General features: G+C 45.2%; 1 protein-coding gene across 1 annotated transcript; it reads left to right on the forward strand.

Annotated features, from left to right (window-relative positions):
* The first annotated feature begins 8,437 nt into the window (after nt 1-8,437).
* Nucleotides 8,438-26,858, forward strand: Gabrp (gamma-aminobutyric acid type A receptor subunit pi). Its single transcript, XM_059269201.1, has 9 exons — nt 8,438-8,490; nt 9,308-9,426; nt 13,652-13,719; nt 14,630-14,847; nt 18,490-18,572; nt 22,436-22,573; nt 24,242-24,394; nt 24,902-25,089; nt 26,556-26,858. Exons 1-9 carry the CDS (start codon nt 8,438-8,440, stop codon nt 26,856-26,858), a joined length of 1,323 nt encoding a protein of 440 aa, XP_059125184.1.
* Nucleotides 26,859-27,175: the final 317 nt, after the last annotated feature.

A 27,175-nucleotide genomic window follows, 5' to 3' on the forward strand; every position in this document is an offset into this window, starting at 1 on the left:
CACCTCTGGGCAGATCTGGGGGGAACCTGCGTGGTTTGCCAGCAGTGTGGTGACATTGTCATGGAAAGAGTTTTTACCCCTGCTGTTTCTTTTTCTCTAGTCTTTTAAGCATATAGATTCAGAATGTTTGTGCTTGGTACTGAAGGTATTTACAGAAAGGTATGTATATATGTATTACTATCATCATCGTTATTATTAATTAGAATTAGTTGTAGCAACATAGCTCAGTGGTACCATCTTGAGACCTGAGTTCAATTAATTATCAAAAGGGAGAAGAAAAATAAGAAGGAGGAAGAGGGGGAGATGGAGGAGAGAGAGGGGGAAAGCAAGGAATAAAGAAATATACAAATAAACAAATCAGAAAAATATAAATATCAAATAATACTCTACTGTTGCCCATGTTCACTTGCACGGCTTGACTGCTTCAATTATTGCCTCACTGGCTCTGTAGACTGGTTGGTTGGTTGGCTGGTCAGTGCTACTGGGGATTGAACCCAGTGCCTTGCCAGGCAAGTGTTCTACCCCTGAGATACATCCCCAGACTTAGCTTAATAACTCATATACAGCCAAGGGGTTGACCTCAGTATTAGAGATACCAATTAATAAGATCTGACCTCAAAGAGCACTCAGCTTAGTGATAGAGATGGTCAAACCAGTGGCAGTTGAGTTCAACAAGTGCTGGCAGGAGCAACTGGTATATTAATAATGCAGTTGACTCAACTCCTAAGACCAAGTTCCAGACTGTGCTGACTGGCTCTACCAATCCTTAGCTGGGTGGCTGTGATCCACAAAATGAGAATAAAGAAATAAGCTGGGGCTGGTGAGATGGCTAAGTTAGTAAAGGCATTTGCCACCAAGCGTGATGGCCTGAGTTTAATCCCAGGAACCCACAGGGTGGAAAGAGGTTGCCCTCTAACTTTCACAATCACACTGTAACACACATGCCACCTCCCCCCCCCCGGGGTGGGGGGCAAAACAGATTAAAGTGTAATTTGAAAGAAGGAAACAAGACCCACTTGCCTCATAAACTATTACATCACTCAAGAAAGATGATGTATGCACAGTAAAAGCCTTGAGAACAGCAGTGTCCATCCAAATGCACAGTGTTAGGGTGAGTTATCAGTGGCCTGAATGCATGTGAGGTACCAAGTTCACAAGGTACAGGCTGATTCACTCTGCCCTTTGTTTTTCTGGGACACATTCTAGGAGGGTGCGTGGCCTCAAGGAATGGGAGGTGGGTACTGAGAGCTGGAACCTGTGAGCAGTCTGTCTGCATAGCTGGCCATCCTAAAATACCACTGACCTCAGGTATCCTGAGACTGGAGGTCACATTTGGAACTAGGTGGCTGCCAGGAGTTCTAGAGACCCAGGAACAAGGCTGCCTGGGACACTGGAAATCAATGTAATTTCCCTGCAAGCTCCACCCATTTCTTCAGTCAATCAAAAGGAAATCCAAGGTGAAGCTGGCACTACACAGAAGTGTTTTTGAAACTGAAGATTAGATTTTATCTTATCATACCCACTTTATTAACTTCCAACCCGATTTTCCTTGACTCCCAGGTAGAATTAGTTCATTAATATACTTGCTGATTATTTGCATAAACACTACAAAAATAAGCAATCAACAATCTGATTGGAAGATTGATCATTAGATAGATGATAAGCAGATAGTAAATGATTAGATAATAGATAGCAGGAAGATGCTAAAGGTATTTATACAGATACATACATACACAGCAACACACATGACACATGGGTAGATGTAAGCTTGAATAGGTAAGTACTAAGTAGGTTGGAGTTTATTGTCAATTTGATATAACATAAAGTCACCTGTAAAGAGAGAACATCAATTGAGGAATTGTCCAGACTGTGAGAAACTGTTGTTATTATTAAGTGATGTGAGAGGACCCAGCCCACTGTGGGTGAATCTATTCCTTAGGCAGGTGGTCCTGGGCTATATATATGGGAGATAGATAGATAGATAGATAGATAGATAGATAGATAGATAGATAGACAGAGACAGATAGATAGATAGATAGATAGATAGATAGATAGATAGATAGATAGATATAAAGCTAGGTAGGCTAGAGAGCAAAGCTGGGAATCATCGTTCCTCCATAGTCTATGGTCCAGATTCCTGCTTTGGCTTCCCTCAAAGATGGACTGTAATCTGTAAGCTGAAATAAACCTTTACCTCCCTGAGTTCATTTTGATCAGGGTGTTTATCGAAGCAACAGAAAAACAAAATAGGACAAGCACAAACTGAGAAGATCCCATTAGCGAAGACCAGTTTATTGAGCACCTCATGTGGGGCGGGGGGCGGAGTGGGGAGGCTCCGGTGCTGGAGACTTTCAGATGTGGCACCACACCTGCCACTGCAGAGTTCTTTCAGCATCCCTGAAGATGGACCCAACTTACCACGTAAGATGCAGCTCCAGAGAGATTAAGCAACTTGCCCAAAGCTGTGCACTAACCCAACAGGTTATTTCATCAAAACCCTTGTTCCCAGTTACCAACCCCCTCCCACAGTGCCTCCCAGCTCTGAGCTGTCTTTGTGATTCTCAGGCCTCTGTTTGTGTGAGAACTTCTTAGAAATTCTGAGAATTAGCCCCAAACCATGGTCATTCAGGGAGAACTTGAAATCCCTGTTCGGTCATTCCTGTTCTGGCCACCTTAAGGTTGCCAGGTGAAAGTGGGGTCACTGGGGAGATGTGAAAGGGCTTTCTCTACAGCACCCACTCCCTTCCCGCCAGCACAGAGATGGTTTGGGGGCTGGCCAGACTCCAGAGGAGCACTAAGCAAGTTGGTCTAGAGCCAGAGGCATCTGTGGTACATTGTATCCCTCCTGCCCACTTCCTTCTGCTTCCTGCAGCTAGCTCCCATTCCCTGTGAGTACTCCTCCCTCTCTCTGTTTATCTTACCTCTCAGCTCCAGGCTGGGCAGGGTCTGCAGAAGAACTTGGCCCAGGGTGGCCTTGACGTTGCCAAGAAGGAAGAAGGTCCCTCTGAACTTCCTGCTACAACCTCAGCTCTCCCTATGCCCCTCCCTCTGGCTCCCAGCCCTCTCAGGGTAGAGACCAATCTCCAGAGACTTCTCCCTTGAGGACAGATCCAAAAGCAATGTCCCTGATCATTGGCTACAATATGGAGAGAGACTGAGGAAACTGTGTGAAAGCGTCCATGTCAGCAAGTTCAGCTGGCCTTGGAAGAGGAAAGCCTCACTTGGCCCCTGGAAGTTCCCTAAAGGAATTTGCTGGAGACTTACAGGATACTCCATAAGGATTTGGGAAACAAGAAAGCACCAGAATCCCTCCTACCTCTTATGAGCTCCACTTTCCCAATCTTCTGTAGTTTTTGTGTCTTTGCAACTGGACAGTTTGGATAGTCTCTATTAACACAGAACTGAGTCTCTGTTAGTTCCAAACAAACTCAGTCAGAGCTAGGCTAAGGCTTTCAGAATTGAACTGAGTTGTTTTGCGGATGTGATCTGATGATCAGGATCAAGTGAAATGCCCAAGTCATAACTTTAACTCCCATCCCTTTGCAGCATGTTGGAGGGCTGTCCTCTGAAAGAAGGGCTTGTCATGGGGGTTGGGGCCACCCACTGATCTATCTCTCCAGGTGTCTTGGCTCTCAGAAATCTTTCTTGGCTGAGGTTTGGGAGCATGGCTGAAACTCAAAATCAGAATCAAACCTCTGGTATCCAGTAGCCATAGCAAGAGCTGGCTGATTCTCACAAACAACACAGTCAGCCTTCCACCAAGGGAGGAGCTGGAGAAGTCCCCGCCCACCTATACCTGGTTCAGCAGCTCTACCTTCTCCAGAGAGAGAGAGAGCCACTCCATCAGAGAGTGGATGCATTCCTACATCCAAGGGGTTAGGGTTGAGATGGAAAGGAACCTGGGGACCCAAAAGAGTATGCCTTGCATGAGAGTGCTGCCTGGGGGCCTGAAGCACCTGCCATAACCGAGCCTCAACAGCTGTCTGGTAAGGGAACTGCTGCCACCCTGGTACTTGGAGAGAGGGCAGGAAGGAGCTCCAGATGTGAGCCCTGCTGGGATGGATGAGGGTGGGAGTGGGGGTGGAGAGGGAGGCAGGCCTGGAATTTTCTGGGCCCTAATTCTGCCTCAGGTCTTACAGTATGGCGTGATACTCCTTGTTGGAGCACAGAAAGTAAGCATTAGGGAGGAATAAAACCACCCAAGAACAAATGAAGGGCCCAGATTAGAGCTCTCCATGTCTGGTACTGGAGCTGTCATTGTTTGCCTCTCTGCTGCCAGGAGACACCAACAGGCACAAGAATTGTCTTGGGGAGGACCCAGGGCACTGTGACCTCATGCCTGCCTCCCCGCACACGACTCTAAACATGCTGAAGTGACTGGGGGCGAGGGAACAGTGATGAGTATGAAGGAGGCTGAGGTGTGACACACTCGGGCTTCACGGTGTTTATGGGATGGAATGGAGGTGGGAATCCCCATGGGACTCACCTCTCAGAGCCAGTCCAGAAAAAATGCCATTGGCCTCCTAGGTGACACTCCTGTCCTGAGTGAGTGGTGCCACCCAGGTCACAGTCAGGAATAGGAGCAAGAGCTTCCGTGTGGCCTCGTTTTCATCCGAGTGAGGTTACTGAATCCCCAGTGGAAGACACAGAACACAGAGGGGAATGGGAAGCAGTGTTTATTGCTTCTGTTTATGCCCCTTTGTCAGGTGGGAAAACTGAGGGTGAGAGCTTAAATATGACTAATTTTCCTCTAACTCCGAAGCCCAGACTCTCCTCTGCAAATAAAGATGAGGTTTCAGCCAGAGACGTCCAGCTAGTGCAAGAGTGCATAGACTGCCCCGACTCAAGAAATTCCCACCCACTTCTTGGTTGCAACTGCTGAAGGCTAGGGGATGAGGGGGTGGGACTGCTCAGAATCTCCAGCTGCCCTCTAGTGGTCTATGACCACCTCTCAGTGCAGACTTCAACGTCCACATCCAAGAGAGGGGCCTGAGCCTCCACCAAGGCAAGTAGACACATGGAGTGATTTGGAGATAGGCTCGCCAGCTCCATGGGCTAGGGGCTCCCTCCCACTGGGCTTTCAGCACCCCAGCCCCACAGCGAGTTTGACATAAGGAGCAGAGTCACATGTGATCCCATTGAGTCTGGGGAACTGGGGACTTTCTTCATCATAGTGTGCCCAAGCATGTCACACCCTAGCCTCTTTCCAACTCATGGCTGTTTTGTGCTCAGTTCTTTCAGTGTATTCTGAGTTCTCTGTGTCAGGCTGAAGCCAAGAAAAGTGTTAGTGGTGTGGGTTCCCCTCATGGAAACTGTGATAGTAAAATGATACCAGGTATGACCTTGAAATGCTGGTTCAAAGAGTGGCTGCTTAATTGCAGTGTGATCCAAGCCAAATTCCATCACAAATCTAAGATTCCTCTCCTAAATCAGATATCTAAGATAGTTAAATGACTGAGTGACACGTGTGGTGTCCCACTGCTCTTCCATTCTACAAGGAGGCATGCTCATCCCCCAGCAGAGCCAGCAGAGAGAATGCAGCCACACTCAAGAGTCTGGGGTTCCTTGGAGGAGATTCTGAGGCCTAGGTTGCCAATACTGTCTTTCTAATACAGGACTGGTCACCAGGAGATCCCTATTTCAAAGCAAGCTTGAATATAAAGACTGAATGGTTCCCAGATGTACCTGATCAAAGGCAGTTTCTTAGAGAAGGTGAAAAGGAATGAAGAATCTCCCTAAACGAGAACAGGGCCAGTTCAAGTCACATAGGAAGAACCTGCAGATACCAAAGGCTTGGGGGAAAGGCTGAGTCTGAGTGGTTTCCAGTGGCCATGGGCAAGCCTCCGTTTCTTTATCAGCTTCTAGAGGCCCCAGCCTCCCAAGTCCACGCTCTGCCAGAATCAAATGAACGCCTGCAATCCCTACCCTGGCCCTGTAGCATCCTCTTGAAGAGAGTTGGTGGCTCACTTTCTTGTTACACCAACCATCCTGCTGCCTGGGCTCCTGATGTAGGGTAGTAACAGGACGTGTGACTTACGGCTTGTACCCTTCTGATGGAGCATACACTTTTTCTGCTTGCACACCTCTGTTCCCATCAGGCAGGACCTCTGCTGGTCATGTGTTTGGCTTCTAAGAGGAGCTCATTCAACCTTTAAAATGTTAAACAAAGAGATGGAGGGTGTGCAAGCCATTACCATAGACCCTCTCAAATTTGATGCTGGGGGCACGGAGAGGAATAGGGACCAGGGATAAACACTAAAGAAAGTATGAATATAGTCACAGAAATTTAATAGCATTGGTTGTATTCCTGGTAATTATGAGCAAGCCTCCATTTCTTTATCAGCCTTTAGAGCCCCTGCCCCAGCCTCCTCTATTCCACTGTGAACAGGAACAGGATAGAGTATATCAGAACGTACATGCCAAGATAGTGCTGACTTTATAACAGTAAAAACTTCAGAAATAACTTGGTATTCACAGGTAGGACACATGGCGTGCAAATGTTTGTACATTCATGGTATGAGCTGCGTCGTGTCTTAAGGACTGGGGAGGCAGAGCTACAGAAGCTGACATGGAAGGGTGTGGCCGACATAGGGAAGAACGCGTTTCATGTTGCTGGGGTTAAGGGAAGGACTGGGGTCATCTACTGACATTCAAGCTGACCCTTACTTGCTGCCCCACCCTGGGACTGTCACCGCCTCTCAAAGCCGCAGCTCTCTCCTTCACAGATAAGAATAGTCTGAATTACTTCAAAGACCTGTGAAGACTGCAGAGGTTTAGTCAGCTCAGGCAAATGAGTATGAAGCAGTCAAGAGATAGCAGCCATTACACTTACTGACAAAAGGAGGAAAGCACCCCAATTTTCCTTCTTAATTTTTTATGCAAAAATGCATGTCATTGTAAATATAGGTGTATGTGGGGATAAGAACAATGGTTAACAATGGAAACATCTGAGGTATGAGGCTATCAAGAAGAAACAACAAAGGGACTAACCACGTCCTTGTTTTTGAGATAGGTCTTTTTAAATCAACTTCATTTTTTAAAGCAGTTCTAGGATTATAGTATGATTGAGCCCTCTACACATGTACAACTGCCCTGACTCTCAACATCCCACACCAGAGGGACATGTCTGTTCCCATGTATAAATCTACACTAAGGCTGAAGTGATGGCTCAGTGGTTAAGAGCACTGACTGCTCTTCCAGAGAACCCGGGTTCCATTCCCAGCACCCACATGCAAGTAACAGCCATCTGTAACTCCAGTTCCAAAGTGATTCTATGTCTTCTTCTGGCCTCCAAGGGCACTGTGTGCACATGGTGCACATGCAGACAAAACACTCCTACACATAAAAAATAAATAAAACTCATGTAAATCTGCACTAGCATAGGCTATAATATACACTTCTGACTTAATGAAGTTCTGAACATTTTTATTTCTCTAATAAGCAGATATTGGCTTTGTAAACAGCATACTATTTAATTAATAAATGGCTGAATCTGACCACAGCTCTAGATGGCTTAGATTTTGGAAAATGGGAAGACTCACCAGGGTTAGCATGAAGAAGTAGGTGCCCAGAGTGGGCTACCTGGGAAGGGTCCTGAACTTGAGGCCACCACCCTGCCATGCCACCAGCTTCGCAGGTCCAAGGTTGTTCTGCTAGCTGCCCCTGCTCTCTGAGAGATGTCTGACTGCAGCTCCCCAACCTGAGGAAGCCAGGCCTCAGTAGTCCTCTTGCGCACACTGGCACACAGAAGCAGACCGGCTTCAGAGCTCTGTCGATCGGGTGTGGGAGGTTATGAGGGTGGTGAGCATCTTCAGGCCAAAGAAAGCATAAGCTGTTGCTGGTCCCGGAGGAAAGGGACAAGGCAGCCAGCTCACCTCTGGCATTCACAGGTATTGTGTGCATTCCCACAAACCTGTTTCCTCATTATAAGACAGGGATAAGCCCACCCACTATACACGGGGAAGATTAGGTAAGGACACAACCTGCCTGGAAGGCCTGGACCCTGAACTAAATAGGACAACGTCTGGTTTGGTCAGCATGAATGTAGAGCTGGAGGTGTGGGGACAAGGACATAGTAAGGACAGTCTGGGGCTCCTCAAATATAGACAAATGTGAGCCCCAGACTGGCTATGGGTGCTAGTTCTGATGGACCATTGTATAGACAAGGACTCCACCTATATCTGGGGTGGGTTAAAAATATTAGCTCCCAAATGACGGTGTACCTGGATGATGCTCAAGGAGCAGGTGCTACATGAAAAGATGTACAAAGACCTGCTCCCTATGCATGTTGGGAAAATACCATGCCTGGAGACTCATGAAGACAGTGGGACTGGAGGTAGGTGAACCTTTGGACTGTCCCTTCACCTTGCTCCATCTGTCTCCCCAGGTGATTCCTCCTTCAATCTCTGTGTGTGTGTGTGTGAATAGCTCCGTCAACATGAGCTACAATCTCTACCTGGCCTTTGTGTGTCTGAGTCTCCTCTCTCAAAGGTGAGTGGTGCTACCCCAGAAAGGCCCAGTGAGAACCACTCTGGTACAGCCATGATGGAAGGACTTACAGCATTTTCCATATAACTTATGCAAGCCAAACCCAGTCCCTTCATTTCCCTGAAACACCAGAACAATATGATTTCTGTGTTTCTATTTTAGAGAACAAAAGTTTCTAAAGTGGCCACAGACAGATTGACTTGTGTTTTCTATAAGACACTTGGTGTAAGGAGGCTGGGGAAATGTCTCAGTAGTTAAGAATGCTTACTGTGTAATCATGAGGACCAGAGTCCAGATCCCCACAAATGCCAGTTAATTTTGGAGCTGCCAAGTAGGGAGGAGATAAGAGGATCTCTGGGGATTTCTGTCTTCCAGCCTAGCCGAGAAAACTTGAGTCCCAGGTTAAGGGAGAGACCCTACCTCAAAGGAATAGGCAGAGAGAAATAGAGGAAGACATCTGATGTGAGTGTGCAGGTACACATGCCTGTGCATATACTCCCACAACACACGTACACACACATCAATCAATCAATCAATCAATCAAAAGAAAAGATACTTGGAGACTTGCCAAATTATCATGAGAGTTTCATCTAGAGCAAGTGGGTAAGAAAATGAAAATGTTAACTCACTAGCTAGAAAGTAAGAGATTTCTTAGGAAAGGTACTATGTGCGTGCGTGCGTGCATGCGTGGGTGCGTGTGTGTGTGTGTGTGTGTGTGTGTGTGTGTGTGTATTCAGGGGAGGTTGTCTGTCAAGTTCATGTCTATCTATGTTTATCAATATTTGAACAACAGAGCAACAAAAGCAATTCTCCTTTCCAGGACGTGCATCCAGGGGAACCAGTTCAATGTGGAGGTCAGCAGAAGTGACAAGCTTTCCTTGCCTGGCTTTGAGAACCTCACTGCAGGATATAACAAATTTCTCAGGCCCAATTTTGGTGGTAGGTTATCCTTTGTGACCAGAACATCAGTTCAAAAGGACAGGCACAGAGACAAAATGCAGCAGAGGGCTTCAGGAGGCTTTGCTGACACCACCCCCTGATTGGCAGCTGTTTTAGGAATTGGGAAGGATGGACAGGAACACACACGGGTGATTTTTCATGCTACCTTAAAGAAAGCACTCTACCTCTCCACTTGCAAGATACAGGTGTTCTCTCCACCACTGTGGTGAGTGCAGGGGCCTCTGGCAACCTCTGCCACACACGTTTCCTTCTCCCTATTTCGATGGTCACTGTTCCCGGAATTCACTATGTACTATCAGCATTACTCCATCTGGCCTTCCTGCCTGTAGCCTGCCACCTACAGCGCTCGCCCCTCATTTCCACCTGGATCACCTCCTGGGTCATTTGCCAGCTCAGAACATAGGCACATGACCAGCAGCCTAACCTGAAGTCCAGGCATTCCAGGCCCTTCTCAGGCCAGCCTCTGTCTGTCTGCCTGTCATCCTTACCCTTCCATGGTGTTCCACAATATGGCCGCCAAACGCCCAGCAGCATCCTTAGCCTCTGGCTTCTGTGCCAATGCAGAGGCTGCTCATCCTTCTTGAGTTACTCCTCCAACTTGCCTCTCTAGGAGCATAATTTTCCATCATGTCTCAGAGAAAGGCTGCCCCCCTCTGAAAGACTCTCCCTGATTCCTCCACAGCCCACCCACTTCTTTTGAACACACACACCCTCCCCGAATCACTGCATTTCCTGTTTTACTGTACCTAGCTTTATGTCCCTATCCCTCCTGCTCCTCTCTTCTGATGGTGGCAGTCTCTAGTCAGATCTAGGACAATGTGTAAGTCCAGGTCCACTGGTGGTCAGATGCCAGGGGGGCATTGCCTCTTCAAGGTATCTGTTGGACTGTAAAGAGTGAGAGTAGGGAGAGAGGCTGGAAGGGCCCTCAGGCCACAAGGTGAGGAGAGGAAGGCAAGGAAGTCTAGACAGAGGTGCTCTTGGACAGAAGTACTGACGGAAATGTATCAGGGAAGGCCACTGAGGAGTTCCAGAGTAAAGCTGCCCAACAGAGGAGGCCTCTGCCTCTGGGCATCTTGGATCACCCCCCGCCTCCGTGTGCTCTTATGCATGGGTTTCTGGGTGGCTGACGTCCACACTACCACTTATCTGTACAGTGTTAGATAGAGCAAGGCTGCTGACAGGTCCTGAGTGCAGTCACCAGGACCCTCGGGCAACCTCACCGGCTCCGCTAGAGATCTGGGCAACATCTGGTCCCACCGTTAGGACCTAGCGAGCCACCACATGCTCTGGGTTCCCGGGCCTGACTACACACTAACAATAAGCTCAGGTCAAATTCTCTTGCCTCCCAAACCCCAAACAACTAAGTCAGTACATCACTCTTCAGGTGTGCACAATGACAGGCCACCCAGAAGAGGGATGTTGGGCAGGGAGGTTGTTCTGAAAACAGGGCACCTAGGGTGGGCCTGAGGGAATGCGAGGCCCAGTTCCACCCAAGGTGAATGGGCAGAGGCGCCTCACTTAAAAGGAGAGGAAGCACGCCACCACACCAGATGACTTTGTGCATGCCGTCTCCTAAAAGAAACTGTCTTGCTGGTCACCCTATGGGTCAATGGATGTGCCCTTGCTTCCTGTCATGTTTGTGTACCCAGCTTCTTGGCCATCGAGGTCCCTGAAAGACAAAAACCTCCCTAGTATTTTCCAGGGACTAAGCTGGGTAAAGCAAAAGCTTTCAAGTGGGCACCACACACACTGCCCAGGACTTCTACCTTTTCCTAGGAGAAAGGTGCCCTCTGGTGGCACAGCTTACTTGTATGGTTCCCAGGGATGAAAACAAACTATGGTCCATAAAACAGCCGAGTGTAACTGGACTATACGATATATGGGAAACTAAGCAAAAAACACAGTGGGACTACAGCTCCTGTGTGCTTTCAACTCTGCACTCTCCAGAGAGGTCAACCAATGGGACCCACTGTTTTTCACGCTCTCCCACGCAGTCCTCTATGCTAGGCGTTTGTCTCAGCCTGCTTTGTGCAGCTATGACATGATGCCTGGATCTGGGCAATGTATAACAAACCCAAATCCGTGGGCTTGTAGTTCAGCACTAAAATGCTGGCATTTTGCCATGTCATCACCACACGGAAGAATGGGAGAGGATTGAAGACAAGGGAGGGCTGGACTGGCCCTTTCCCAATAGCACCAGCCCCATTCATGAGGCTGGAACCCTCATGTCCTAATCATTCTGAAAGCTCCCACATCTTAACACTGTTAGGTCAATTCAATTTCCACATGAGTTTGGAAGGGGATAAACACTGGGAATTGTAGCAGTGGGTTACATTTAACACTGGAGAAAGCAGCACAGAGAGGTTTAGCAATGTGCTTGAGGTCACACTGTGGCATGACATGGAACCATCTTTCTCTGACTCCAGACTCATCTCAATGCCGTGCTTTGCTGCTTTGAGTGGCAGGAAGCCACCTAGCACCATACTCTTCTACTCTGTCCTCAAAGGTTTCCCACTAACCATTAACTCTTACCTTTCAATTGCATTGTCTCTAAAATTCCATTTCCAAATTCCTGCCTACATTCTTTAGCTTGGTTTTCCTGGATTACTAATCCTTTAATTATTGGGTTGCTTTGACTAATTCTGACCAATTGGATGATTAGATGTGTCTCTAGTGTCTTTAGAATCCCACCACCTCTCTTCCTGGTTCATTGCCACAGTCCCCTGAGGCTAGCTCAGCTATTTGATGCATGTAAGACCTGCTTTATCCATTAGCTGGGTGAGCCCTTCCCCCAACACCAGCTGGGATTAGAGAGACAGTGAGAAGGAGTGGGGACACCACTGATGGGGCATGTGTCAAAGCATGGCAGGAACGATACGGGAAGCTGTGTGCAGGGAACCGCTCTGAGATTCCCGGAAGGACTAGGCAGACACTTCGCATACATTCTCTCTTGCTCTCACTGACTAAATCACTGCCACACCTCTAATGTCATTGATCCTCCATCACCCTTTTGCAGGTGAAAAAAACTGCTCTAGAAGATTCAGTAACTTATCCCTGATGGCAGAGCTAGGAGAGTTCAGAGCTGAGATCTGAGTTCACAAGGTTCACACTCCTGAGCCCTTCTTCCACATCTCCAATCTAAAGAGATGGACTGGCCTGACCTGACCGGCTTCTGAAACTAATGGCCCCTGAACTCCAGTCTTCAGAACAAAACATGATTCTCAGTGGAGTCTTTCAGAGTCCCTAAACTCCAGGACTGAGGCTTACCATAGTCTGTGCAGAAGATCAACCATGGTGACATGGTTCTGGCATTCTCAAACATCAGGGCTCCAAAGAGTGAAGGAAGAAAGTGTCCATGGTCAACAGGAGCTTAGCTGACACAAGTCTTCGATGCCATCTTTTGGTAAATTTCCTTAAGCAAAGGAAAGGAAAGTCATTTGTGTGCAATCACATGAGCAAATCTTGGTCCCACTCTACACAATTAGCCAGCCCCCTGCAGGCACCACAGCAAACATCTTCCACATAAGAAGGAATGGATGCTTTACCACCAGCCTCTTTCAAATACCCATGAATGGGCCAGGGAGATGGCCCAGCAGGTGGAAGTGCTTGCCGTGCATGCGCACGAGTTCTGCACGAGTTCTGCCTGAGTTCTGCTCCCTGACTCACTGTAAAAGCTGGGTACAGTGACATGCGTCGGTAATCCTAGCATTACTATGACAAGATGGGAGGAGGAGATAGACGAACTGTGCGGTAGCTCTCAGACCAGACAGCCTTGGGCTTCCTGTGCATTGCCAAAATAAGGAGAGACCCTGCCTTAAAAGCAGAGTAGAGGTGAGAACCAACTCCCACAGAGGGGATGGCACACATTTCTCTCTCTCTCACCAAAATAAGTAAATTAATCTTAAAATATTTTAAATACCCATTAATTAATAATCGTGTGGCCTCTCCTATGAATCATGATGTCCCTGTGTATTTGTGCATATTTCTCATACTGAATGGTTGCTCCTGGGAAGATAAAATTAATTTTCTTATTTTTATAGTTCATATTATTTAAATAATTCTAATACATGAATATTGCTTTTATAATTTTTAATAGTTTTGTTTCCAACCCCCGAAGTAGGGCAGGAGGTGGAAACGGGTGGTTGGAAGGAGGACTCGTGTTTGTGTTTCTGTGTAAGTTTCTCTGGATTTTCTTCGTTCTCAGGTGACCCAGTTCGGATAGCACTGACTCTGGACGTCGCAAGCATCTCTAGCATCTCAGAGAGTAACATGGTAATTGTTACCCAGTGGCATTCTACCACGGGCCCTCCCTTTGCTTTCGATGGTGATGTCCTTTCAAATTACTCAGAAACAGGATGGCAGATGCCAGAGTTCTGTCTCCTAGGTGGAGACAGCAGAAGACGTTTACACAATAGGCTTCCCGGGTGTCAGGAAGGAAACAGACTCAGGCCCGGAAGAGGGAAAATAGAAAAAGAAGTGAGGGCATTTACTGAGAAATAAAAATTGAGGAAAAGAAGAAAAAAAAAAACACAGTCCAGCCGGGCAGTGGTGGCGTACGCCTTTAATCCCAGCACTTGGGAGGCAGAGCCAGGCGGATCTCTGTGAGTTCAAGGCCAGCCTGGGCTACCAAGTGAGTTCCAGGAAAGGCGCAAAGCTACACAGAGAAACCCTGTCTCGAAAAACCAAAAAAAAAAACAAAAACAAAAAACACCACAGTCCAGAGGTCTGGACTTCACATGGTCTTTCAGAGAAAGGGACCCTTATGAAAACTAGCAATCTAATGACCAACTTGAGAGGCCACAGGAAGATGAAGCCGGGAGGAAGGCAGTTTGCCAAGAGGGCCCTTGAGCCATGATGGGTAAATCCTGGGTAACCAGGCATTTTGCCCACCAAAACCTCCATCAGTTTAATGGCAACTGTGTTCTCAGGCAGTGTGAGCTTTTATGTCACGTAAACCAAGGTCCTGAAAGTGGGTCTTGGCAGTAGGAGTTATAATCTAAACACATAATGCACTTGGTTCTTGCATTGCTGCAGATAAGTGCCACACCAATAACTTAATTAGATATATGTTATAAAACGCATTTATAAAGGGAGGGAGGGGAGTGAAACTTAACGCCCTTTCTTCTGTTTTTGGCGTCTTCCTACTCCTGCCTACCATTTCCTTTTCCGGCTTTCCTCTTAGGACTACACAGCCACTATATACCTCCGGCAGCGCTGGACAGACCCGCGGCTGGTGTTTGAAGGCAACAAGAGCTTCACTCTAGACGCCCGTCTTGTGGAGTTCCTCTGGGTACCAGACACTTACATTGTGGAGTCCAAGAAGTCCTTCCTCCATGAAGTCACAGTAGGAAACAGGCTCATCCGCCTCTTCTCCAACGGCACGGTCCTGTATGCACTCAGGTGAGCAGGCGTCTGGGACTCTGGGATTGGAGGAAAAAAAACACATATAAGAGGAAAGACATATGTATCCTGGGTTCTTCTGACCAGTACCAAAGGGCCAGTCTGAACCCCTATTCCTCACAAGTTCTTCTGTTTTACACCCCAGCACCACTCATAAGGACTTCTCTCAGTACAGCCTGACTACAGTCCCATCTTCTGAGCAACTGCTCTGTGTTAGGCCCCACGCAGTATACTAAGGAAAAGCCGAGTAAGACATACCTGCTCCTGAGAGTACAGGATGTAAACAAAGGAAGTATTGGGTGCCAGGACCCAAGCTGGGGCATAGATTAATGGTTAGGGGCGGTGTTAGAATATACTTTCATAGGATTATGAACTTTACCTTTAAGAGTAAGGAAAGTTAGCAGAAAAAGAAGAAACGGTGCTAGAGAGATAGCATGGGAACCTGAGATCAGAGTCCCAACGTCAGTGTGACAGTCTAGTGGCATGCATCTAAAACCCCAGGGCTGAGGGATAGAGACAGGCAGATCTTGGGACTTACTAACCATCCTGTCTAGCCCTAGCTGCAAGCTCCCAGGTTCTGTGAGAGACCAAATCTCAAAAAAAAAGAATAGTAAGGTGAGGACCCACTGGCTTCATGAATAAAATGCTTGCTGCCCAAGCATGAGGATTAGAGTTCTAAGCCCTACCACTCACTTAAATGCAGGGCAGGCATGCAGTCCATCTGTGTGTTCGGCTTCTGAGAGATAGAGATCTCTAGGGAAGATGTCTGGCTAAACTACCCAAATCTGTGAGATCCAGGTTCACTAAGAGACCCTGCCTCAATGTATAAGGTGGAGAGTGGTTGAGGAAGACACTCAACCTCTGGCCTCCATGTATACACACACATACACACACCCTCTCACATGTGCACCCACAGATGTGAAAATATACACAAACAAATATACAGATACATATACACAAATAAACAAGGTGGAAAAGTCTTTGAGGAAGATATGCCAACACCAGCCCTTGGTCTCCACACTAACCCACATGGGTGAGTACACCTAACATGCACACACACACACACTTACCACACACACACACACACACACACACACACACACACACACAGGGGGGAGAGGAAGAGGGAGATGGAGAGGAGAAAAAGATGACAAGGAAGGGTAAATACCTGAGCAAACAGAGAAGTCTATGTAAGGAATTTATCTTTCACTAGGCTCGATGGAGCAGGGTATCTCTACATCTCTGCTTGTCTGAGACAAGTTTATACAAAGAAGCAAGGCGTGTGTCCCAAAGACTACCTACTTGCAGCTACAGGCCACCTCCACGAATTGCCAAGGCCTAAAGCTCCTTTCATTGCATAGACTCCCATCAATGGTTGGATGGAAAGAGGCTCCCTGAGTGCTGTGTGAGGCAGTCTACACAGATGATTTATCCTGTGCAAGAGCTGTGCACACTTGGGCCCCCTGAGTCCTTGGGGAGCAGATCAAATAGTAAATATGAATAGACTAACCTTTAATAACAAGAAAGACCTAAAATTACAAAGAAAAGACTGAACTAACCAATAAATAGCATTTCTGGGCATGCCTCAGCAACACTGAGTTTTACAAAGGCCAGTACAAACCCCAACTCCTCTTTCAAGAAACCTAACTCTCCTTTGATTCCCAATCTACATATTTCAATACTTCCATGGGAACCTGTTCACACAGGTGTGTTCATATACACTTGTGTACCTCGGGGGGAGGGGGTTGTGCATCTATTCTGTGTTACAGCATATAGTACAATCAGCCTGGGTAGGAATGTAAAAATTGCCAGGCTGCAGTGGTGCACACCTTTAATCCCAGCACTCAGGAGGCCGAGCCAGGTGGATCTCTGTGAGTTTGAGGCCAGCCTGGTCTACAGAGTGAGTTCCAGGACAGGCACCAAAACTACACGGAGGAACCCTGTCTCGAAAAACAAACAACAACAACAAAAAAACCCAAACAAACAAAAAAGAATGTAAGAATTACCAATGAATCATAGTTGACGAACAACTTACCACTAGACTCCTTCTTGTTGTTGTTTTGTTTTTCAAGACAGGGTTTCTCTGTGTAGCCCTGGCTGTCCTGTAACTTGCTCTGTAGACCAGGCTGGCCTCGAACTCACAGAGATCCACCTGCCTCTGCCTCCTGAATGCTGGAATTAGTGCTGCCACTAGATTCTTGTCCTAAACACCTCTGTGAACTTGGACAAGTTACTAGGCCCTCTGAGCTTCAGTTTCCTCAAAAACAAAATAAAAATAATAGCAGTTCTTATATCATAGAGCTATTCAAAGGTTTAATGCATGTGACATCCTCAGCACAGAAACTGGCTTGCAGTAAGCAACCAGTAGCCAGTGGTTGCTTTTCTCTGTCTCCCTTAAGTGGATGCAGAGCTCATCAAGTTGGATACCATGCCATGAACAAACACATCTGCCTCCTAGATGTACCCAGCACTGTACTTAATAAATCAGGAACCTAGTAAAAATGTGTGAATGTAAGAAAGGAAGATTAAGGCCTGGCTTTTAAAATCTCCACTGTGAGGACCTCACTGATTTCTTGTTGCACATCCTTGGGTGAATCCAAGAGCTGTGAGCTGTAGTACCTGGTGCCCTCTGGGTTCTCTACATCCTGATCCCATCAAGGAGCAAAGAGATCAGGACTTCTGTGCCAGCTGTGCTGCCCAGAGCCTTGTGAGCCTAAACAAGTCCAGTGATCACTGTTCCAGACCTACAAGGGGTTGTCATTGAAAGCCTAAATGCAAAAACATCTCCAGAAAGAGGAAGTAGGCACAAAGTCCCACCCCTGACCAAGACACTGTTTGTAAATGATAGCTGCTGTGAAGGGGGAAAATCACTTTTCTCTAATGGAGTGACATTATACCAACCATACTTCAGAGTAGGCCTCACGTTCAGGAGTCGTTGGTCCATAAAAAAACAGGTTCCATGGATTTTTGTCTTGTTTTGTTCTGTGTACTTTGTGCTTGTCATTTTGGTTTGGGGTTGGGTGTTTGTTTGTTGGGGAGGTTTGAGAAAGAGAATGGGAAGTTGGGTGAGTAGGAAGTGAGGATCATCTGGGAATGGTTGGGGTAAAGGAGAGAATATCATCAAAATAGATTTTATGAAAAATATGAATTAGAATTTTTAAAAAGCCTCTCCAGAGGCTGGAGGGATGACTCAGCCCTTAAGAGCATTTGCTGCTCTTGCAGAGGACCTGGTTTGGTTTCCAGCTCCCATATGGTGGCTCACAACCATTCCTAACTCTAGTTCCAAAGGACCCAATGCCCTTAAACACTTAAACTGAATAAAGTTAAAACTATGTTTTGAAGACATCTTCAACACACTGGAGAATGAGCCTGTTCTATAATATTGTGGATGTTTGCCTCTGAGTCGCCAGCATTCCAGCTTCTTCCACTCTGGATCCAGCTTGAACTGGATCTGACGAGTGTTGTTGAGCACAGAAAACCTCAGGAATGCTTGGACGCAGGCTCCAAGCCACATGTCCCCGTAAGAGTCTGAGAAAAAGTCCTCTTGGAGCAGCCCTCGGGAAGAAATGGGAACTTGCCATCTCTTCCTCACAGCACTCTTTCTGAGTCTATTTCTTTTCTTTTCTTTCTTTCTTTTTTTAGAATCACAACAACTGTTACATGTAACATGGATCTGTCTAAATACCCTATGGACACACAGACCTGCAAGTTGCAGCTAGAGAGCTGTGAGTATACATGCTGAAGGCCCCAGGTGACTTTTCTGGGTGACTTCCATCTCTGTTTTTGCAGAGTACCCCCTACCCTGTGACCCTTCTTTCTTGGTGTTGATCCACAATGGATTGAGCCATTTCGCCTCTACTTCTGGATAGATTCCGATTCTTCTCAAAGGCAAACTGTGTAACATTGCATCTTTCAGGGAGGACCACTCTGTACTAGTACCAAGTATCTTGAGCCACAAGTAGAGAGATGACTGAAGAAAATACTTTAATATAGCTGATGTGTAGATCATGGCCAGCCAACCGCATTCCTCTGACAAATCCGGCCCATCATGTATTTCTGGAAGTAGTTGTATTATAGCCAAGTGATGGCCACTCATTTGCAGATCGCCTATGGTTGCTATCTGTAATAACAGAACTGAATATTTGTGATAAAGACTGTATTGTCCACAAAGCCTAAAATAAAAACATTCTTCATCACTACAGAACTTTTAGGAGCCTCTAAGATCTAATTTCATGTGAAATTCCAAGGAATGTATTCTTTCCCAGACTTACATAACCATAGAATCTTGTTTCGTGTGTATTTCTATTTTATAGAAAACATCTTGATGAAAGTAGGTCTAAGCTAGCTCCTAATACTTAGAACTTAGAGTACTTTATTTATGCCATCTCTCAGGCTACTCATCCTCAGAGGGTCTGGGATTCCAGGTGAGTCCTTTGTAATCGTTCTATGGCTATGACCTTTATCCACACATCCACTATTGCTCTACCAAAACCAAATCAACTCCAGATGCAGACGTCCTGGGCCTCATCAAACCCATTTCCATTTGTTACTAAATGTGCCTCAGGCTATTCTTTGAAGCCCAGAAGGTCTCAAAAGTTTTCTTTTTCTTATGCAACTGCAGAGGGAGTAGGGAAGTTAGTTGGAAAATAACTATAGGAGGGACAGCTAATGTTATGACTTCAATCTGCCTTTGCCCTGGTCACCTTGACCAAACCATTTTTCCATTGGCAACCGTGAAAATAATCATTAATAATAGGACTCTTTTCCTGATAAATAGTGCTGCATCCACATGCCAAGCACTCTCATAGATACCTCCCAAACAAACCTGTAAGTGTTGCTTTTCCCATTTTATGATTATAGAAATTGAGGCTCACCACTATTTAGCATTTTTCTAAAGGACCTGGGAAGCAGGAACTCTGGGTGGGGCTGGAGCCGAGGAAGAGAGTCCAATAGTTCCAAGAGCTCTTCTACTGGCCAGAAGGCCCATGGGGATTTCGCTCCAGTAGCTTGCTTGGATGTGATCTGGGCTATATATTTCTCTCGAGTACACCATAATATAGTTTGAAGCAATTGTATGGGATTTCTAGGTTCTCTAGCACTGACTGATAATCACCATTTTCCCCAAACAAGAGAGCATGTAATGCTTGTTTGGCCTTCCCAAATCCTGCCAAATGTGAAGCTGAAATACAGTATGACTATCAGATGGCAGTCCGAAGCTTCTTCCATGCCAATTCCTTTCGGTTACTTAGGACCAAGGCCAGTGTTTCTCCTTTCCCTCGTGTCTTAAGGAAAATATTTTGACTCAGTCTAATACTTCAGTTCTACATATTTTCCCACTACAGTCCCCAGCTAGTCTGGATGGCTGGTTGAGTTCCATCTGCCTACCTACAGTTAATTCACCCATTCAACAACTACATGCCTGTTCTGTGTTAAACGCTGTGGTGAATGTTTTCGATACAAAGACAAACGATTCATCAGTCTTCAAGAAGTGACCACCTTACAGAGAAAAGAGGACTTAAAATAATTATGAAAGAATAATGATAATAATAAAAAGTAATGGCAGCATGAATGCCTGGTAGGGGGGTCAAAGATGCCCAGAGGGAATTGCCACCTGAAATCAGAGGAGGGATCAGTTCCAGCTGGCTAAGTGGACAAAAAAGTGAGGCACAATACCAAACAAGAAGGAGCACAGCAAAGGTTAAAGGTTAGGAAGGAGCAAACAGGAGTTGGGGCACGTGGTGGGTGGGAGGCACAGAGGACTTTCCTAGCATGTGAAAGGCCCTGAGGGAGAAAAACCGAATACTCAAATCAATCACTGATGTGTATGACGCAGTTGCCTCTAACACATAAAGGACTTTACTTGGTATATGTAAAGCTTCGTAGAGTGCTGTAAGTAATGAGCATCTAAATTATAACCTGGGAATTTCCTAGAGTGGAAAAACGAGGGTTTGCTCTAAACGGATGTAGTTCAAAGCAATTCCTTTGATTGTTAAACAATCTCCATTGTTCCTTAGTATGTATCTCTGAATATCCCCCAAACTTGGGCACCTGTGATAGGGAAATAATGCCACAGATATGACTCATTAGGGCATCAAAGTGGAAAATAACTATAGACAGGCCTTGGGGACCACTGGGTACTCTATACGTAAGGGCACAAGTGGGAGAGAAGAACCATTATGAGAAGAAGTCATTTTTTTCCGAAGTACACATTTAATTAAAGACTTAGGCAGATTAATTATCCTATTGACTGATTCAGTGCGTGCAAACCCTTCTTGAAGCAATGCAGCTGTTTGGTGGCAGAATGCAAAGAATGCAACGTGGGGTTGTTAAGAAGAGAAGTCATGCTAGTGTAGCACAGTAGAAATAATTGCCCTCCATGTGTCATGGCTGGGCTTACCCCAAATCCCAGGAGCAAGATTCTCCAAGCAACTTCAGCACTCTGTGTGCACAGACAGCATCCCCAAGGAGCAGAGGAGGCTTCCACAGAATGCTTATTAGGAGGCATTTAGGTATTAAAAACCTCACTAAGGTTTGCTTTTTTTTTCTATATACTACCACTAAAAAAGAATTGATATCATCTTAATTTCCCAAATTCACCCAGGAACAGAGGACAGTAGCAAATAATAACTGTGAGCCTCTACTAGGGCTGAAACCAAGTACCCAGGTAGAAACTTGCTCTCCTCTTTCTCAGAGATGTCTTCATTACTTTGGGATTCCAATCTAATTTCTGTGGCTAGCTTCCATTCATTTTCGGACGATTCCAAAGGAAAACTCACAACTTTATCTGGAGCTCAAGGAGCTCATGCATCATAAAATAAAGCCTACTTAATATTGACTTCTATAATGATGCTTTGTAGCACAATATTGGTCTTAGTAACCTTTTAAGAAATGGAAAGAGATGTTTGTGTTTACGACCACAGGTGCTGGAATCATGCAGCAACATCACTACCTGCATGACTTTGGCTAACAAACCTCTCTGAGTCCTACACCTTGAAATGGAAAAATGATTTTTTATATTTGCATTTATACCAATAAGAAATATGAGCCAGGCGGTGGTGGCGCACGCCTTTAATCCCAGCACTTGGGAGGCAGAGGCAGGCGGATCTCTGTGAGTTCAAGGCCAGCCTGGACTACCAAGTGAGTTCCAGGAAAGGCGCAAAGCTACACAGAGAAACCCTGTCTCGAAAAAACAAAAAAACAAAACAAAAAAAATATGAATAGACCCCTTCCAAAGTCCCAGACAACATTATCCAAGCTTAGACTGCTCTGAAAGACAGACTCTAACGTGGGTCTCTTTGTGGTAACATGCTTAATAAGGGTCATTCAGTAGTGAAGGAAGCCATTTCTATCATCCCCCAGGCTTGGACAATGCTTAGCATAGAACTACTTCTCAACCAGTCAAAAATGGTCCTAGCAAAAGATCTCATCCTGCTGTGCTTGAGAAACCTAGCCAACTTTTGCATGACATGCTCCTTTAGACTTAGTACCATCAGAATAGAGCTCTTGCTGTGTCTGTTCTTTAGCATTTCCCAAACCAGCTAAGTCTGCAGCATCCTTATACTGACCAGGGCTTACTTTTGTTTGCCAGGGGGATATGATGGCAATGATGTGGAGTTCACCTGGCTGAGAGGGAACGATTCTGTGCGTGGGCTTGAAAGCCTACGCCTTGCTCAGTACACCATCCAACAGTATTTCACCTTGGTCACCGTATCCCAGCAGGAGACAGGTAACTCTTGTGACCCATCACACAGAATAAAAATACTTAAAGAGAAGGTTGCAACCTGAATCATAAGCAGCATGACCTCCACCTCTACTCCTGTGGAGCGCAAGCATTCTGTAGTGGTGTGGAATAGGGAAGGGAGATGGGCATGGAACCTGGGCTTCTGTGGACTCTACACTCTAGGTGGACATGGTCTGCTAGAGACCGTGGACCAACACTGAATCTTAGCTGGTACCTTTCAAGATTTTCCAATGACTGTTCAAATGCAACACTCCCTTGTGTACAAAAAGACACTCATGTTTCTAATGAGTACACTGGTCACTGAAGATTGAAGTTAAGAAAGTATTCACAGGTAAAGAAGACAGTGGCAATACCACATGATCACCTCATTCATGAAATTATCGATTCATCATGTACAGAGCTGGATCTCTGGGAGTTGGTGGTTTTAAATAGTTTGGGGGCTTTGTTGTTGTTTTAGTTTGGTTTTGGTTTTGGTGTTTCAAGATAGGGTTTCTCTGTACAGTCCTGGCTGACCTGGAACTTGCTCTGTAGACCAGAGCCTCGAACTCATGTAGATCTGTCTGCTTCTGCCTCCCTAGTGTTGGGACTAAAGGTGTGTGCCACCATACCTGGCTTAAATAGGTATTTTCTGAATGGCATGATTTTACATATAAACAATGACATTTTCTTCTTAGTTCCTCATCCGAGTCAGGAATCCTTCGTCTCATCAATATTTATACTCTTTAAAACATTATCATTCAGTTTAGTTAGATCTAGATGACTTTAAAAATTAAATGTATGCCAAAAGTGTGCCTAGAAGAAAGCCAAGAAAAAGAGGTGACAGCTCCCTGGTATCTATATTCCCCACAGGCAGCATATGTGCATAGGTCATTTCCTAAGCATGATCCTCTGAAATCAACAAAAAAAAAATAAATTATTGGGGCTGGATGGCTAGCTCAGTCAATCAAGTGTTTACCTTGTGAAAATAAGGACTTGACTTTAATCCCCGGAACCCACTGGGGAAAAAAAAAAGTTGAGCACACCACTTATAAGTCCAGTACCAGAGAGGCAAAGCCAGTGGAAGTCTGAGGCTCACTGGCCAGCACCTAGTCTACAAAACCAGCTCCAGGCCAGTAAGAAATCCTGTCTCAAACAAAAAGATAGATGATGCCTGAGCGACAACATCCAAGATTGCACTCAGGTCTCCACAAACATTTGCACACACGCATGCATGCACGCGCATATACACAAAAATTAAATTATATTTAATAGGCCTATTCTACAGTAATCTTGAAAGCAATAGACTGTCTTAAGTAATCTTCATCAAACAGGTATTTATTAACAACTTACCATGTGAATACAAGACTGAGAGTCACAGGGTTTGCCCCCTTGGGATTCACAGTCTAGTGAGCTAGATGTTAAGAAAATTGGTGCTCACAATACTGAAGGAATGCTTTGATAAAGGTATAAGAAGAAAAACCCAAGTGTGAGGGTTAGGTGACAGCACCCCTGTAAATCCTATGCCAGGCAACATTGACGTCTTTTTTGGTACCCAGAGTGGCAGTTCAGAGTTGACTAGATTTTGTTAACAGAAAACCTAATGTGACTGTGCTTTGGGCAACTCCTCTCCTGTGAGAACAGACACAATTTCTTACCTCTCGTTTGCACTGTCAGGAAACTATACACGATTGGTTTTGCAATTCGAGCTTCGGAGGAACGTTCTGTATTTCATTCTGGAAACCTACGTCCCTTCCACTTTCCTGGTGGTGTTATCCTGGGTTTCGTTTTGGATCTCTCTTGATTCGGTTCCTGCCAGAACCTGCATTGGTAAGAAGCTCCCATGAGCAAGTTTCTAGAACTAGGTGGATCAGGTGCTTTTAAAAATTCTATCATTATTTCCACTGATGGCTGCAGGGCCATTGTAAGGGCTGGTATCCTGAGAAAGTCCTTCACACAGAGAGAAAAATGGATGCAGAGATAGAAAGATAACATCAGGAGGACTGTATTTTTTTATTTGTTTTATAGTGACAGATGAGGTGAGCTTGTGTAAACAGTCCACTGTCAGTTACTTTATTACTGACTGTCCATCTCTAAAAGAAGACAGAAGATGACATATTTAGAAAACTATGTCACTTACATGCATTCGAGATGAATAAAACAACCCTATTCCAGAAGGTCACAGACTCTTTGAAATGAGATCTGTACTGTTCATGAGTCCTGTCCCCATCTTGCTGGCTCCTGAGTGGAGCCACCCAGCCAGATGACAGAGGATGATGGGGGTGGGGTGGGGTTAATGGGACACCAGCATGGAACAGCTTCTGCTTTTTTCCCCAGGAGTGACAACTGTGTTATCCATGACCACACTGATGATCGGCTCCCGCACATCCCTACCCAACACCAACTGCTTCATAAAGGCCATTGATGTGTACCTGGGAATCTGCTTCAGCTTCGTGTTTGGGGCCTTACTGGAGTACGCAGTGGCTCACTACAGCTCCTTACAGCAGATGGCAGTCAAAGATAGGGTAAGGATTTAGAGGGTGTTGTCTACAATCCATCACCTGGGCCACGCACTGCTCTGAAGAGGTGATCAGGGCTTGGTTCCCATCCCCAGAGTGATTCACTTTGTTCTAATGAATCTTGTCCCTACTAAGATGGGCACATTTGGAAGTCATGGTACCCCTTAACCAAGGTTGCTCTTTTCATCAGATAAAATAGGATATCAAAATTAAATTTCCTAGCAAAAAACTATTATTCATATGCAACATGAAAGTATAATCATAAGAACACGTATCTAAGAAAAAGCCCAGTATCAAACTAGACATGCTTAGCTTTCACACATTTCAGATTAATATGTGATTACAACTTAATTCTTTTGATGCAATTTTACATTCTTAAATTATACAAGTAGCAGTTTATAAAAAAAAAATGTATGGAAGAAATTAACATGTAACAAAATCCTTGGGATTCTAACCCAAAACTTCATTGCCCCAGTGTGGTGCACTGTTTTCTCTTTATAACCCCCTTGGACCCCAAGGTTATTTGAAAACTAAATTTGATAGACATTGGCACAATGAAGCTCAAACTAACATAAAACAAACAAATGATAGGGATCTGATTCAGAAAAGTGCCACCCTAAGCAATGTGCTCTTAGACCACAGGGGCCTAATAGTGAGCATATGGGCAACCAGAAGAGCCGGGGGCTTTGTCATTGTGTTTGGTTGTTGTGATCAATCCAAGTACCAAAGACAAAAGAGCATGTGCAGCATCCAGAGGAGAATATGGATTTCATGTGTTTTTTTCCATGTAGGCTTCCCTAATAACACACACGAATTCAGATTTGTTAGAATGATACATGAGGGTTAGAGAATTCCCAAGATCTTCTTCTGGAGATACCAGTATGTGCCCCCATGCTGGGCATATAACAACAGATGCACTGTGGAGTATATGCTGTATCCTTTACATCTCTCTGGGTATCCTAAAACTCAGTGAAATCAAACCATCATTCTCCTTATTTTATTACTGAGAAATTTGTCCTCCAAGTGGTGAAGCAACTCAGCCAAGACCCCACATTCTGTGACATTGGCACCTTGTTGGACAGTGGAAATTCCCTAGATTTGCAGGGAACATAGCACCCTGTTTCTATGTGTGTAGCAAAGACCACATGACACAATGGTTTTATATTATCTCTCATAATCTCTTCTCCCTGGAACAGACTAGACCTTTACTAAATACCTACTAGGTGCTTTACACAATTTATGCCACCTAATCCTCCCCTTAGTCTCATGAAGGAGCAATTAATATCATTACCACGCTCCAGACAAGGAAACCATGCCTTAAAGGGATTTAAGTAACTGAAGTTTCCAGGAGTAACAGCCCAATTGAGATTTAAGCCCAGATCCACTACCTTCACAGCACCCTGCCCTTCACAGTATCATCCACGTACGTTACTGTGTCCTGTCTTCTAAGCTAACTATTTTCTATGAACCAGGGGACAGTGAAGGAATCAGAAGATGTCAATATTACCAACATCATCAACAGCTCCATCTCCAGCTTTAAACGAAAGATCAGCTTTGCCAGCATTGAAATTTCTGGTGACAATGTCAACTATAGTGACTTGACAATGAAAGCCAGTGACAAGTTCAAGTTTGTCTTCCGAGAAAAGATTGGCAGAATTGTTGATTATTTCACAATTCAAAATCCCAGCAATGTGGATCGGTATTCCAAACTACTATTTCCTTTGATTTTTATGTTAGCCAATGTATTTTACTGGGCATACTACATGTATTTTTGAGATGTCATCGAACTTTTGCATGCCATGTCTTTAAAAGAATAACATAATAATGTTAAAGATAATCTAGGACATGTGTACACACTTTAGCCCAAAAAGCTACAAATGGGCTAAAATAATGATTATTTTAAGTTGTGTAGAAGTCCTAGAATAACAGGGTTCTATAATGGAATCATTACAAAGCAACCTTTTTCTTCTTCAGTTTTGGACAGACATCCCCACAGAACTCAAAATCACAAACCTACTCAGGGCTCTTTGCTCTCTAAGTCCCTGCATTCACTGCATAAAAATATATATTAAAGAGTTTATTTTCTACAGAA

Source organism: Peromyscus eremicus, chromosome 8a (assembly GCF_949786415.1).
Source record: "Peromyscus eremicus chromosome 8a, PerEre_H2_v1, whole genome shotgun sequence".
In the NCBI taxonomy this organism is placed as follows: domain Eukaryota; kingdom Metazoa; phylum Chordata; class Mammalia; order Rodentia; family Cricetidae; genus Peromyscus; species Peromyscus eremicus.